Raw genomic sequence first — 15,972 nt, 5'->3', positions numbered from 1 at the left:
TTTTTGCAAACATCATCTAATAAAAAAGTAAATTAAATGCCAAATGCTTTCGAACAAAAGAATCACCGAATAGAAAAACTGCTGTTAAAAACGTTTTGTCTACGTAGCTTGTGACTTTAATTAGTATACGCTGTTAATTTAAACAAGGTCTCTTGTTTAGTTTAATTAATATTTGAGTGTACGTTATTTACATTTTAATTTGAGTTTGATACAAGGATTAAGTATCTAATTCGTGATAAAAATTTACCATGTCTAACTTCTAAATCAAGAAAATAATTTTAAAAATAATCTAACATCATAAAAACGATTTCCGCATTGTCTACAAAACGAAAGGACACTGACGCGTTGAACATGAAATTTATTTAAACCATAAAGATGCTTTTACACAATCCTGATCGTGAACCTAACTATAAGGTACAACACCCACAATAGTATTTAGAATTTGGTCATGAATTATTATAAAATAGTTCTTAAGCAAATAGCAAATATTCAATGTCATAGCTATCATGAAATAATGTATATTGTAGACCATTTTATTTCAAATATTACTAAGAAAGACTAAGCGAACTAATACTACTAAGATTCATTGATTGAAAGAGGACATAAATTCTTAAATTTGATAATGGGATAGGTACCTTTATATAGAAAGCGTGGAGACCTATCTACTAGCTGTTGCTTACCAAACGGAGTGGAAAGAAGTGTGGACGGCGGAGACGACGGCTACCGTTTACAATCTGACAGTTAATTCCTTTACCGTTATCATTGCTACTCCTGTCTCACAGAGGGGGTCGGTACTCGACGATTTTACATACAGCTCTGTAAATATAGAGAAGGCTCATAGATAATTGTTAAAACTAAAATCTAACAGTGGTTTCGATACTTAAAATTTAATTCATACCAAATCTAGGTGAAAAAAATACATTTTAAAACTGAGCGGTCACTAAAGCATGATATGAGATCCAATTTAAGTTTACCAATCCAATAAACAGAGATAAAATGCACAATTCTTTAACGAACATCGTGAATAAAAATTGGTTTGCGATTTCCATTCGATCATTGAGGCTGTGGCATTTTAAAGAGGGTGTACATGTATATATGGTGCCATTTGTTCTTGTTACTGGTCAACTCGCGCATTTTACACTGACATTTTTACGCATGCATATTTTATGGAGACATTTTACGAAGACCCTATTCTAGAATATGCTGATTAAGGTCCACAAGTAGCATTTAATTGTCTCAAATAACAATGAAATAAATTGCTTTTTTTCAAATAGCTTCTACAGACACGTGGAATAAAAATGGTAATGTGATCCCATAATTCTGATCTATTTTATCCTTACAATTGTATTAATTTGAATCAAAATCATAAGTAAATGGAAATGAACGGACTGCAATTAAGAGAAATATTGTGATAAAATCTACATAGTGGAAAATAATATTATTCAAAAGCCGGGAAAGTTTGAGTTTCCGCATCTTGGAATCGCAAATGATTTCGTTCTATTGCTCTGCAACTTTGGTAACCAGAGGAGAGCGTTTACATTAGAATTTCTGACTAAATTAGTTATTATAATGCATTTATTGGTCTAAAAAGCAAAAACTAAATTCTAGTTCGTGATCAGTCTTCCTCTTAAATATGCATAGAGATTTTTAAAGTAGTAGCACGCCAGGATGTTATAATAAGTCTGAGTCACTTTTTTCACTGATAAGAGTAGTTAGAATCGTTTAGAAGAAAACAAAAATAAATCGATAAGATAAACACGAGGATATTTCACGTGTTGTTCCGAAAATTTCACAATAAATTGCTTTAACAAGGAGGTATTTTATCATTAATTCGAAGGGAACACGCTGTGATGAGGGACATGATAATTTTGCGCCCCCCGCCAGCGCTCGGCCGCCATTTAAATCGGCACGATTGTCTCGGTGCAATTTAATGACGATTCTTATGCGGTTTACAATCAATTTAATTTTAAAATGTATGCGGCGTCCATGACTGGCGCGTGTACGAAATTTATTTATTCGCTTATGAACACCTTTAATTTGGATTATTATTTTGCAAATGAATCTATATTGTTACGATTAATTATATTAAAGATTCAATTAATGAAGTTGCAATTAATTTTGGATATAAATAGTTTAATATATTTTAGCTAACAAACATACTTTCATAGAAGTATCTGTAAACACCTAACACGTAATTCTGTAAACGAGGAATAATAGCATTTTGGCATGAAGGAGATGGACAAAAAAGGTGCCAGCATCTCACAGAGAAAAGGCAACATGAGGTTTTTTGTGCCCTATAAGTTCAGTGTTTTAATTATATCTATAAATATGTAGGTTTTAAACTAATATAGTGGTAAAAGAACAGTTTATGCGGGCTTCACTGACTCCATGACGACCATGACACGGTAATAACGAATCGAAGATCGAGCATTAACATAATTTTAATAACTCTGATACTCCGATGGCTTCGTCTAATTGTAAGGGTGTCAATCAAAGACAACCTGTTCGGCGTTAAATTAAAATCTGAAACATTTTGAATTGAGCGGTTAGAAGATGATTTCGTGGGATGTCACATCGAATTTGTATGAGGTAGGAGGCGAGGCGGTGACTATCGAATTAACTCGTCATCCGGACGGCGTTATCTCGAGGGGACATCAGTAGCAAGTGGACGGATAATCTGTCGGCGCTGCGTTTTATTTTACGCTGAGACCTGACGTCTGTCGGCCTGTCACCGAGTACAATCCGCGCATCAACTCACTTCGGGAAGATGTTCTGGATTGCTCGCTGCCGGCGTAATGCTTGTAATCGAATTCATTTACGAGATAAGTTGTTTCTTAACATTGTTCTAAATATTGATAACTGTTGTAACTTCTAGAAACCAATAATATATTTACAGATTGCCAACAGATATTTTCACAACAACAATCATCATCTAACTTTTTGCTTGTTTGCAACAACAGTAGGAATAGATCAAAAGTAAGTTTATAATCCAACTATCGTTAAAATATTCACCTTTTGCAAAAAATCATCGACAAATGTGGGTGGCGCGCATCCGACATTGAAATAAAACTATTTGTTTGGCTGCGGGGCATTAGCTGATGTATAATTAAAAGCAATCGACCTCTGGATTACTATTAAGTTGTCAAACAACGAATAAACTTTGTAAAATATGTTGAAGAAGAATTTTATATATTTTTTTGAATATGTAAAATATTTGCCTCGTCTTTTTATTATTACATAACTGATATTTTTTTCATATCCATGTTTTAGATCTTTTACCACTGTGGTTATTAAAGTCGGAATTATCTTTATATGTTTATTTACAATATATTTATGTATTTTATTTTAATACGTTTACTACCTCATTTTATAATATTTGCTAAGCATTTCAATTATCAGATAACAAGTACATTTAGCAGCATTTAAAAGCGATAAAGTCTCCACTCACAAACAGGGTTCTGATAAAATAATTAAACCGAAATCGAAAAGATAAACATTTTATTTTTCAATTCGCCTTGATCGAAGGATACAAACACCAGGTTGTTTTATATTGTGGGCATAAAGAGCGTGTTCATATTTTATGAGGGCATAAATTTCTTGAATAGGGTAGCCATATCAGTATCTTTCAAAGGATAGAAGTTTAATTTTTAGTTTAATTTTTTTAACACAATCATAATAAAATCTTTACGAAGACACACAAAAATTACATAAACCAACATTTGGCAATCGTTGATAAATGAACATGTTTTATGGAAGCTTACAAGTAACATGATATTAAGGGACTGGTAAATTTACATTATTTTGCATTTCCCACAATCTTTGCTTTATTTGATTAAAGTTACAGGTCATATGAGAACGATGTATCGAAAAAAAATTTAAGTAAAAAAAAACATTTTAATCTATTTTTAAATGATGCGAGGTTGGTTGCCTTTGTGACGTGGTCCGGCAGGCGGTTGTGTACGGTAGGCCCCATGACGCGCGTCAACTTCTCCGTCTTGGCCAATCGATGCGCCTCAGGAGGCAGCTTGTCTGCGCCGCGAGTAAATATTAGAATCCTTGACCTGTAAAGGAAGTTTTTGGTTAGATTTGGATTGACTCTTTGCAATTTTACAATAAAATATTGACTAACTGACACTCGTTACCAACTGCCACAGTTATTTAATACTTATTGAAACAATAGTAAATCACTAAGGGGCTATGCGTCCACACACTAATGACTTTGAGTTTGACAAGTATATATAATAAAATTACAACTCTACAAATATTAATAGAAAGAAAAAGACATATTCAAAATTTTTATAATTCATGGTGCCCCTAGTGATGTAACCGTGTCGGAGCGAGGCGCGGCGCGGGCGCAGGCCGCGGGCACGTATCCTCCATATAATTTTTCCCGCTGACCGGCCTACGATTTCGGTAAATTTGTTTGTTCGCTTCGGGTTCTGTCCGTGTATTAGCTTCGCCGGAATTATGGACGTCATATTAAATAATATTACCCTCTGTCAGTATGAGTATCGATACAAGTGCGTTCAAATTTACATGTCAGATTGACTTATGTTATAAGTAGCTATATTTATGATATGTATTTGCGAATTTATTAAGGTATTTGTATGTATAAATGAGCTTTTCATTAAATTAATTTATTTTATAATACTCAAACGTTACATGTTTAGTGTGTCCATGTTGCATATATTTAAAAACTTTATTTTAATTTCTTGTGAAGTAGAATATATGAAAAGCGTTAACTTTTACGAGCATAATTTTAAAACTAGATTAAATATAAATGTAGTACTAAATTAACTTTACACTTTAGTAAATGGCGATAGATTTTGCCGACTAATTTTTCAACAAATTAGATATAAAACAAAAGTCAGAACAAAGTAACTGGGTGGTTCTGTTATCCTTGATAAATATAAAACTAGTATCGACCGCTTAGTAAACTGACAAACTATGTAATAAAATAATAGCTTAGAATTGAATATTGTGACCGTTTAATCATTTTGTTTAATAGCACCCCCACCGTTAGAGTGTTTATTTCAAGGATTGATTCGCTTTGGATACAGCCACTCGGCTTTAAATGATGCATTGTACGCGTTGTCCCACGCATCTTTATACGGGCCACAATCTGATAGAGACAAGAATTAGCCATCCATCATTTAATGATAATGATATTTGACGGGCTCTTACGATTTTTGTTTACGATAAAAATTTAAATACCGAAGCGGTGTGTCGCAATAATGGACGATAATCACTTCTTTACCCTACAAATGTGCGCGTGGGCTGTGAATGCGATCACTTTTGGACAACTTATGAGTACCTCAGTGACAAAAGTATGAAGAGGAATGACATCTATGGTGACAGTAACAATTAAAAAAGACAAAACCGTAACAAATAATCATACAAAATGCGAATGTTTAGAAGGATGAATGGATGAATATTTGTATGAAGTTATCTCCGGAACGGCTCAACAGATCTTGGTGAAATTTGTTACAGATGTGGAACATAGTGTGGAAGAACACATAGGCTCATCATTTACAATTTTTTTAATTCCGCGGACGGAGTAGCGGTCGACAGCTATAATAGTAAAGTTTATAAAATAAACAGGAAGTATATAAAATGAACAGGAAACTCAGTCATCAAAAACGACATGTTAATGTTTTATTTGTGACGATTTTAACACATTTCGATCGTTAAAAGGTATCTATTCCAATTTAACGCAATCACTTTTGTGCAAAGTACTTAAATAACAATTCCATTATCAGCCGCGAGTGTTTGATGGACGCAATCGAAAACAATTACTGCAAATTGAAGCGACGCGAGTTACCGAAATGCGCACCCGTTAACGAATTGCCACATATTTCTATTTAGGGCGACACGTTCACACGGAAAATAAAAATAAATAATCATGCCCACATTTTAAAAGCTAGCGATATATATTTTCAAGTAAATTATATTTTGAAGCGCTAATATTAAGGTACGGATTTCCGATCACGTGGTCGAGAGTTCCAACCCCACCATTCGACTATTGTCGTAAACCATATCCTAGCACAAGCACAGAACTTATTTGGAATGGTATAAGGAATAATCGAAGAAAATTCTGCTTACATTTTTCTAAAAAAAAAAAACATGGTTTCTGAGTTGATTTATCCTAGAAAGGATAACAAAGCTTATACAAGTGATTCTAATAATACTTTCTGAGATGTAAGGTTCTATTTGTAATACCGTTATATGTGAGTTAGTCATTGTTATTTTACTAATATCATTCGTGACCATTGATTTGTTCGCTCTAAATGTCACTATGGAATGCCTAACAACACTAACTTGACCAAAACGAATTACACGGCACTCTTCAAAGCATATTTGTCAACTAACTAATACGTAATAATAAATCACTCAGTTCAGCAAATTGATATTTTAAACAATATTAGAAAGGGTATATTTTTGATTCCACGGTATGGTAACGCTTCATTGAAACATGACAGAGAACATCTTTCACATGGGAGATATGAATCTATTATAAATATAATACGACAATGGTACATTAACAATAAAGTAGATGAGACGGTAACGGACATGGCTCTCGATAACGATCTATTTTGTTCATTCATCATAACAAAGTTTGCTCGGTAGCGTTGTCTTTGAAGGGATGTCACGTTTGTGTAAAATAAATGAAGAATAATTGACAATACCACTATTTTAATATATTGATATGTTCCAGAAATTGATTAAAAAGATATGAAATAAAAGGTAACATCCTGATTACAATTACATTTCTTTGGAAATTAAATACAACACACCTTGCTTTGAATTAAGTTGCACACAATTGAGGTAAAATAATCGCGGTTGTAACGCAGTAGACCAAGCCATGATTTTAATTTAATTAATCTTTTATTATTCCCATATACATATAACTTATGAATAAATATTAATGTATGTTTAACAGTGGTAGAGCCCGCTTTAACATCTGCGCACGAATTGGCCCGGTTTGCCTTGTGAAATACCACGACCACACAGAAGACAGGCGTGAAGTGGAAGCAATTCCACGTTTCTTTTGATGGGTGTGCGTTCGGGAGACCTAATTTAGTGCTCTTTCCCTCTTTCCCACCCTTTTTCAAGTGAAGGATGGGAAGGGAAAAATTTCTTTCTTTGCATCCTCCCCTCCGTCGTTTAAAGGTAGGCAACGCATTTGCAATGATCACTTCGCTATTTCAGCGATTTCAGGATCGTTTGCTACATTATGATACAAAAAAATGTCCCTCAAAGATAAAGTATCATAGCGTCAACAAAAAAGACATCAACCCTTCACTTAATTCCGACCACAAGGAACTAGTATAATAAAAAATGGACATTAAAACCACCCATTGTGTAACTCTATCACGCGTGTGATTATGGAGATCTCCAGACTTAACCCTTAAACAAACGGACAATTCATTAGGGGCTGTTTGATCGATGCCTTCGATTATAAACTTAAGAGCTTCACAGACGATCGCCTGTCGCCGCACCAACTAACATTATTTACATAAATGTGCACATTTTTCAATATACATGCAATTTAGATAGTTTAAAAAGTTTGAATATAAGATCTTTATCTTTAAATATCGTGTACGTGTTATTTATTGATTTTTATTAAGTAAAAATTTGTCTAAACTTTCTCTTTCTCTCTCTTTCTCTAATTTGTATTGAGTTTAAGCTTATTCCTATAGAAAATCTTGTTAACAACATTGCTTATATTGGATTTAAATTCTAATAAGCAAATTCATTAAATCATTGAAAGAAATTGGTAATTCCATAAAAAATATTAATGTTACGTTGTTAGTAATTTATAAATAATTACATTTTAAATGCTATAAAAATAATAGTGTGAAGGTGCCTTTATAAATTCCGGTTTCCTCGAGCCCCCGGAGATAGGTCTCAAGCTTGTGAATTAATAATTATCCAGCGTATAGAGCCGTCAAGTACGGACATAACAAAACAAAATAACTGAACTTTCTGATTTTTGCAGGTGTAAATAACATCTGTTTTATAATTTTTTTTTTTTATAACAGAAGGGGGCAAACGAGCAGCGGGAACACCGAAGTGTTCAACGACGCCCATGGACATCAGCAATACCAGAGGAACCGCAGATAATTACTATTTTATTAAAGTTACAATAAAACTGAAAATATTGAGGATATTGTCTGCTACCATGTTAGCTATTTTATAGTATTTTAACTACAAATTATTCTTAAGATGTATAGAAATTTGAGTTTCACAATCACAGGAATAGATTTTTCTTATCCTGATGGAGCTGTACATGTATATTTTTTATTAATAATGTTATTAAAATTATGAATTCTATCTTAAAGCACCTATCCATTTAATTTTTCAACAATCTATCAATAAAATTGAAAATTTTGCTAAATAATTGATGTTGATACCGTTCTTTATCAAATATGTTTCGAGTCAGTCTAGAATTTATCAGACATTTCATTTATAAATCAAAAACTAGACCAGTACCGGTAGTATCACCGCAATCACAGTTCGATTCGTCTCCAGCGTGGGAGCAATGTCACCATAAAACATTACTCTGCGCCGGGGAGCAACCGCCTGCGAACATGATTGAATTTTATTGTGTACTTTAGGCTCACTTGTTGTACACTGTATGAGATATTTACGATGCAATCGACTTACGAGCCTCAATTTAGCTTAACTCGACGTTGTGTTTGGACGCGTTCAATTTTTTATGACTTTTATATTTTTTTTACATAGAAACTTTATGATACGGTAGTCAGTAGTGTGACATAAAGACTGTAAGAAGAAAATTAATATATACGTAATTCTCCTTCAATGTATCTTAATAAGAATTACTTACTTAAACTTAATTAAACACTAGCCGTCGCCCGCGACTACGTCCGCGCGTAATTAAAAAAAAAACATAATTAGTTCCCGTCAATTGGAATTTGTCTCACCTTTTAAACCTTCCCTAGACCTCCATGAACATTTCAAGATAAATCCGTTCAACCGTTCGCGAGTTTTAGGGAGACTAACGAACAGCAATTGATTTTTATATATATGTATAGATAGACGATTAATTATTTAAACATTACAATAATATCATAAAATAAATTATGTCAAATAGAGACGATCTCTCATTTGAGAACATAAGAACATTTCTAACAAATATACTACTAGCTTCTAAAGATATGTAGAAGTTAGCTTCTAGAATAAAATTTATATATATCAAATATTTTTTTCTACTACAATAATAGTAGCGACAAAAATAGCATCAGCATTATTTAAAAAAAACCATAAGCAGAACTATCCATTATTAATTATCTCAAATTTACATTATCGTACACTAAATAATCAATGAATTGGAAGATAGATGTTACCTAATGTTTAATTTGCATAATGAAATGCTAACTAAATTTTACAACAAAATGATTTATTAAGTTAATAGTTAATTATAATAATTATACTTGATTCGAATTCTATATCGAAATTTAATAATGTATGATCAAATTCGCATTTAGTAGTTACTTTTGCTTATTAATTTGCTATTAATGTTTAATTAATTTGAAAGTAAATGAATACTAGCTACAGAAATGCGTATAAAATTTTGTAATGCCTCGAAAGTTTAACATCATCAGCTCACTATACGTCCCCATCGAGGGGCTCGTAGCCTACCCTAAGTTAAGGGTGATTAGGCCATAGTCAGCCTCGCTGGCCATGTGCGGGTTGACTTCACACATATCTTTAAATTTCTTCTTAGATATGTGCAGGTTGCATCACGATGTTTTCCTTCGCCGTAAGAACGTCGGATAAATGTACATATGTAAATCAGAAATCGAAAAACACATTGGTACATGACGGGATTCGAACCCAGGACGTGCATATTGCAAGTCAAGTGCTTGATCCCTGAGCCACCGACGCTCTTGTCGATCCAAAGTTTAAACTAAATGTAAATTTACCTTATGGTATCTACGATTTATGGTTTATAAAAATATTTTGCGTTTGATTAATAGCATTGACGATCAGTTTTACTAATTCTAGGAACTGACAATAACTTTCGTTACGTCAAGTGATTGTCTCGCGTCAGTTCCGTATTCTTTTGAAGTTGTTATAGAATCGCTTCGTAGCGAGTGTACTTTGTCTAACCCCGCTGATAGCAAATGTTGAAATTAAACAAAAGAAGTGTTATTTTATAAATACGTTCAAAAACGTAACATGATTCAAAGATCGAACGTAATGAAATGTCTATGTTCCAATAAATTATTTCAGTTCAAACTTACCATAAAAAGGTACAAGGGTAAAGAACATGAATACCAAATCGTGAATCCGATCCACGCTTAATGTTTTCCTAATTCAGAGACACCTGAGTACGGTGTTTTATTTACGTGCTTACAGCAGGAATTTGTGGCCTAGCGAACCGAAATGACCATCCGACTTTTACTATTGACTCTTACACTATAAAAGAGACGCTATAAATTTAACCCTTGTACGGTATAAACTTCCATCCGGACTATATGATGATACTATAATATGCATGGACACCGTTTTATACCACCGTTAAAGTGCCAAAGCAACTCTTACCTGGGGTTACTATCTGCACATAATTCGTACAGGACAGGAAACTTTCTTAAAGCAAAGAAAAAAAAATCTGTTCTTTTTTTCAATACTCAGTATTTTTAATAAATATTAAATAGATATAGAATAGTGCATAACGTTTTTATGCATAGTGAAACGATAATAAAACTTATAAAGATAATTAAATCATAAGTCATTTTAGACATTATTAGTTAGAATCCTCTGACGCGAATGACGTGCTTTTGTTACAAAGTCCAGTGTCAGAATGAATAGTGAGGGGACACAAACGTCGACATTTTAGTAAAGCTAGTGTTGAGACAATACACTAGCTCATTTTCGGATTTTCTTCCTAACAATAGTTATCATTATCATTCAAGTAACTTTGTCTCAATATATTTTTAGTTCTTAGTGCACATAAAAGAGCATAAAAATATTACAAACACAAGTGATAATGGAATCTCTAGTCTCTTGTAAAATACTTGTAGGAAAAACAAAATAAGCCTTATATGTAGTCACTTCCTTTCCTATTGAAATTATTTGTAGACGACAGTCATTCGTTTGGCTCAAGTATTGACGATGTGCGGGCTGGATTCGTTTTACCGTGTTTTACTGAGAATGAATAATATATTCAGTGATGTTTAGGGTGCGATATAGGAAGGGTGGCCGGGATTTTAATCTGCCCGAACGACCATAACAAGACGTATGAGCAAATTACAGAATACGTTATTAGCTAACTCCTGCCAATTAATAGATGTTGGAATTTTAAATGATCGATGTTTAATATTTAAAAAGGATGAACTTAATGAATGGCTTGTTGTTGTAAAGCCAACCAACTCGTAGTTTAGTGATTTTTTTGTAGGAAAGTATACATTTTGGTGTTATCTGTATGAAGTTAGAAAAAAAAGTGCTCAACGACAATTTAAGAGAACATCATAAGCCTAATTTTTATAAAACAGTAAACAACTTTAAAAAGACAAAGTCATGTTTTTATTCATGCAACTAGAAAGGTTAGCTATTGGACTTAAGAAAAAATGCTTCTATGTTTTTTAAAGTCTTTAACACGTCCAGTGCTTTCAACTCCTGTGTTCACGTTATTGGCATTGTATGTGTTAATATTTTTCAAGTCAACCCTTTAAACGGAAGACTAAAAACGACAGAGTAAAAACTTCTTAATTCTATAGACGAAATAAAGTTTCACTTGAGATTAGTGTACCTAAATAAATCGTAATAATAATAGCTGATAGTATTAAGTTTGCTTTTGTGTAACACATAACACTGTGGCAGTAAAACATTAAGTGCCTACTCATATTTTGATATACGCGTTACGCTTGGCACAATGAAAAGGAAGCTTATACTATCTCTGAATTATGATGCTTATTTTTACTCAACATTTATAGCACTTTGTGTTAAATTGTTGTAAGAAATATTCGGTCGACGTGATATGTTAAATGTTATTCACTTTATACAAAAAAAGTTAGATGTTAATTTTTATTGTTATCTGTACTGTCTAGTCTGTATATTGGATTTTTTAATTTGCATTTGTTAATATTTTTATTAGATTAATTATAGATTACAAAGAAGAATTCGGCACAGATTGAGATGGTAAATTTTATTAGATTTCATTTCTACGTATTCCTCTTTATGCCTGTATTTTAATGATGTCATGATATTATTTAGCCTTTGTTGCGTTTAGATCGGTCACAATGATTAACGGCTCGCTTACATTCAATGTTGTACAGAAACAAATCTTTCTGCTACACAAACAATACAAAACGATAAATTAATGGGCACACCGAATTCGCTACGGGCAGTAACAAGATGGGCGCCCGCGTGGATTCCTCGAGTGGCAAGTACTAATAGGGTCCATTTGGTATACCGTGGCATGACGTCACGGCGACATGACGCGCCGATCTCGTGTCGTGTTGTCTTTAATTAGCCCTAAGTTCGCACATCGTGACACTCCTGTAGAAAACATTGTATAAATTTAAGACACATCTTAAAGGTTAGGGTAGGTTTGTAATTTATGCTACATTCGCTAGTTTTATAGGTATACTAGCTGTCAAAATAGTAGCCTATTCCATATTAGTAGCATTCCAGACTTTGTTCTACGACTATGTCAAATATCGGCGAGATCCATGCAGCCGTTCTAGAGATACATTCTAACACACATCCATCCATATATTCATGAAAACATTCGCATTTATAATATTAGTAAGACTATACTATTTTTTAAATAAAAAGTGGTAATGATGAATTTAACTTTACGACGTAATGTAGAGCAAATGTAAACAAAAGATAGATAAGCTTACGAACGATATTTTCTCACAGAAAAGCAAACTTTGTACACTGCTGAACAAAAGTTTGTTATTTTATCGAGTTTGAATTTTAACTAGTATAGACGTCTCATAATAATAGACATTTCATAGTCGTTGTGTGTGCTCTAAACAACCCATCCGGTGTAAGTAATGCCCGCAATTACTTCCCAAACTATCAAAGGGGCCCATTATTAGAAAAAAAAACAAGCCGTTATAGATCCGAGCAGATATCAGCCACACAAATAGGTAGGTATACTTGTGTAAATATCAATAAAGGAACATTATAATTTGTGATAAGATCTCAATCACAATATTTGGGCAGTATCGGCCTAGTCTGTGAAACAATGTCCAACGCATGAATGCCCACGCATTGACTCCTCCCAATGGAGTCATATTGTGCGCTCGTTGTACCACTATCTGACATCATGACTCGGAGAATTCTTTCTTAGATCTCAATCGACTTGTAAAAACTTTCTACATTGATTTTCAAGTGTTCAATCTCTTGTACGCAAAAATTTGTAACGGTAATTCGAATAAAATTTTCTAAAATACAGCTTTATCAATATTAAAAGCATTGAAGGATGGAAGATATCTTACAAATATTATAAATGCGAATGTTTAGATAAATAGATACATGTTCGTTTGTTTGAAAGTATCTCCAGAACGACTGGATGGATCTCGCTGACATTTGGCATAGATGTAGAACATAGTCTGGAAGAACAAATAGGTTACTAGGTTTATACATTTTTTATGGTTATAACGCTAAATATAGACAATTTAAACTTGATAATCAAGTAATCCAGCTGTATCAGAATTACATGAATAAATCCAACCGTACTTAAGCTCGTATTCACTTTTATCTCGACCGTCCTTACGTATTAAAATTACCCAAACAACTTCAAAAACCGGCATCATTGTCTTGGCCATTTCATATTCAAGTCTTGTACAAGAACGATGCCGATTATGCGCAAACGCATCGGCTACTTAAAACTTACTTTTTCTGTATTCCTTTCATCTTATAAAATAAAGCTCATGGAAAATAATTAGGAGAAAAAATATTAACAGAGCGACGAGAAAGTTGTAAAAACTCATTATTGTCTTTGCTCGATGTTTGGTGACAAGACCAAGCAATTATGGTTAAATTCGAAAATAGAATATTGGACCTAATGACGAAGAAGATAAAGATCATTGAAATTATCTTTTCAACGCGCAACGCTATGTGATGCAATGAATTTGATATTTCTATATCCGTGTACGTTACTAACATCAAACAAAACTTGTTTCATATGTCATTGTGTTGGACGGTCTCGATGCATTATGCATTGTTTCCATTACACTACGAAATTTAACATAATCCCGATGTTAAGGTTTGCGCCATGAATAAAATACAATTTTTTAGCGGACGGACCACTGCCTTGTAGTCTGTAGGAACTCAGACCGCTTTTTGTATTGTAAAACTTTACAACGAGCTGCTTTGATCGTAATATAATAATGGACAATGAAGCATGTATGCTGCAAAAACTGTTGCAGAATTTCCTTCATCATTAGATGAGTCAGGCTACGTTATTAGGTGTTCTTCAGCAAATGTACCATTAATAGACATAATGGGAGATATATCCCGTCCTCCATAAACCTTTAATTACTCAATTCAAGCCTCTGTCATTAATTTAGCGTTGTAATTAGAGCCAACATTGTACTTTAATTATCATTATGGTAATAATAATTTCTCCCATGTACCGGCGGTAATAAATTGCGCGCCTCACATAATTCAACTTTATTCTCGCAGCTTTTATGATAGGTCACTAAAGTTACAACTGCAATATACGTTCTTCGTAATTTTACTTACATTTCAAGATAGTTTGGTATTTTTAACTTTGTCAGATCTCATATCTCATACATTTATCGACTTTATTCAATGATTACCTCTGAACTTCGACTACATCCGCGCGGAATTAAAAAAAAAAGCTTCATAAGTAGCCTATGTATTCTTCCAGACTATGTATTACATCTATCCCTAATTCAGCAAGAGCCGTTTAGCCGTACCCGAGATACATTTAAACAAACATTCATCCATCCATCTACTATTCGCATTTATGGTATTAGTAAGATTTTTAGGTTATAACATCAAAATTTTGCAAGTAACTTATACAACATTGCACATTCGATCAAAATAACACTTATAATCCATACCTAGAAACAAATCAATGAATTATCGTAATTTTTAAAATTCGTTGTTTAGAATTTAATATTAGCACTATTTCTTGTAATAATAACAACAGATAGACACTCAGATAACAGTAAATTACCTTTGATCTATACTCTGTTAACCTTTATCATAATTTAAACCATCATGGCATTTATATTAGACAAGCCAAACAAAACAATCAGATTTAACAAGACAAAGGATAATTGACGAGGCTACTAAAAGGAATAATTTTCTGTTTTTGCTGCTAATGATTTCGATTTTTGAATATAGTAACAGTATTTAACTATAAAACTTCATTGCCGAGAAAAAATCTATACGCCTCTAACTTGATGGAAAAATAATCTATTAGCATTTTGATTGCGTGTTGAACATTAACAATTTTGAGTACATATATTGTTATTTTTAACTCAGAGGGTTAATAGACATTGCGAATTTCCATTTGTCTAGATCATTTCTTTTGTACCGTGGGTAAATCTTTTAGGGGGAAAGACAGGTGTTATGTGAGATTTTTACTCACTAAAAACCCCCCAGTGGCCAATCACAATTGCGGCTGCGAGGGTCGCGGGACCTCCAACGGACGCATCGGAACCATTTGTCACGATTCCGGCGTAATTGTCTTGCTTTTTTATATTTAAACAATTATGTACATTGATCAAAATATCACCAGTCCAAAAAAATTAAACAGTTCAATTCAACCGTTTTTAACTTGATTACATATTCCAGAAACTACTAATAGCTTGGTATGTGTCAAAAACGAACCTCGAAAACATATGTACACAAAAAATACAGTTAAATCTGTTATCGACATACCACCGTACGTATCGAACGTTCCACTGCTCTGTTTACAAAATATAAACCCGCCTCGAAGTACGCGTCTTAAACAAATAA

At 33.2% G+C, this 15,972-nt stretch overlaps 1 protein-coding gene across 1 annotated transcript in view; it reads right to left on the bottom strand.

Annotated features, from left to right (window-relative positions):
- Positions 1 to 3,516: 3,516 nt before the first annotated feature.
- The window catches only part of LOC106122061 (uncharacterized), a 377,450-nt gene continuing 364,994 nt past the window's right edge, over positions 3,517 to 15,972 (bottom strand). The window contains exon 4 of the mRNA XM_013317911.1: positions 3,517 to 4,061. Coding sequence (XP_013173365.1) covers positions 3,839 to 4,061 — 223 coding nt within the window. The 3' untranslated portion in view covers positions 3,517 to 3,838. The remainder of the gene's footprint in view (positions 4,062 to 15,972) is intronic.

Source organism: Papilio xuthus, unplaced genomic scaffold, assembly GCF_000836235.2.
Source record: "Papilio xuthus unplaced genomic scaffold, Pxut_1.1 DF826933.1, whole genome shotgun sequence".
Classification (NCBI taxonomy): Eukaryota; Metazoa; Arthropoda; class Insecta; order Lepidoptera; family Papilionidae; genus Papilio; species Papilio xuthus.
The sequence above is the reverse complement of the archived record's forward strand: the minus strand, read 5'-3'. Positions and strand labels throughout refer to the sequence as shown.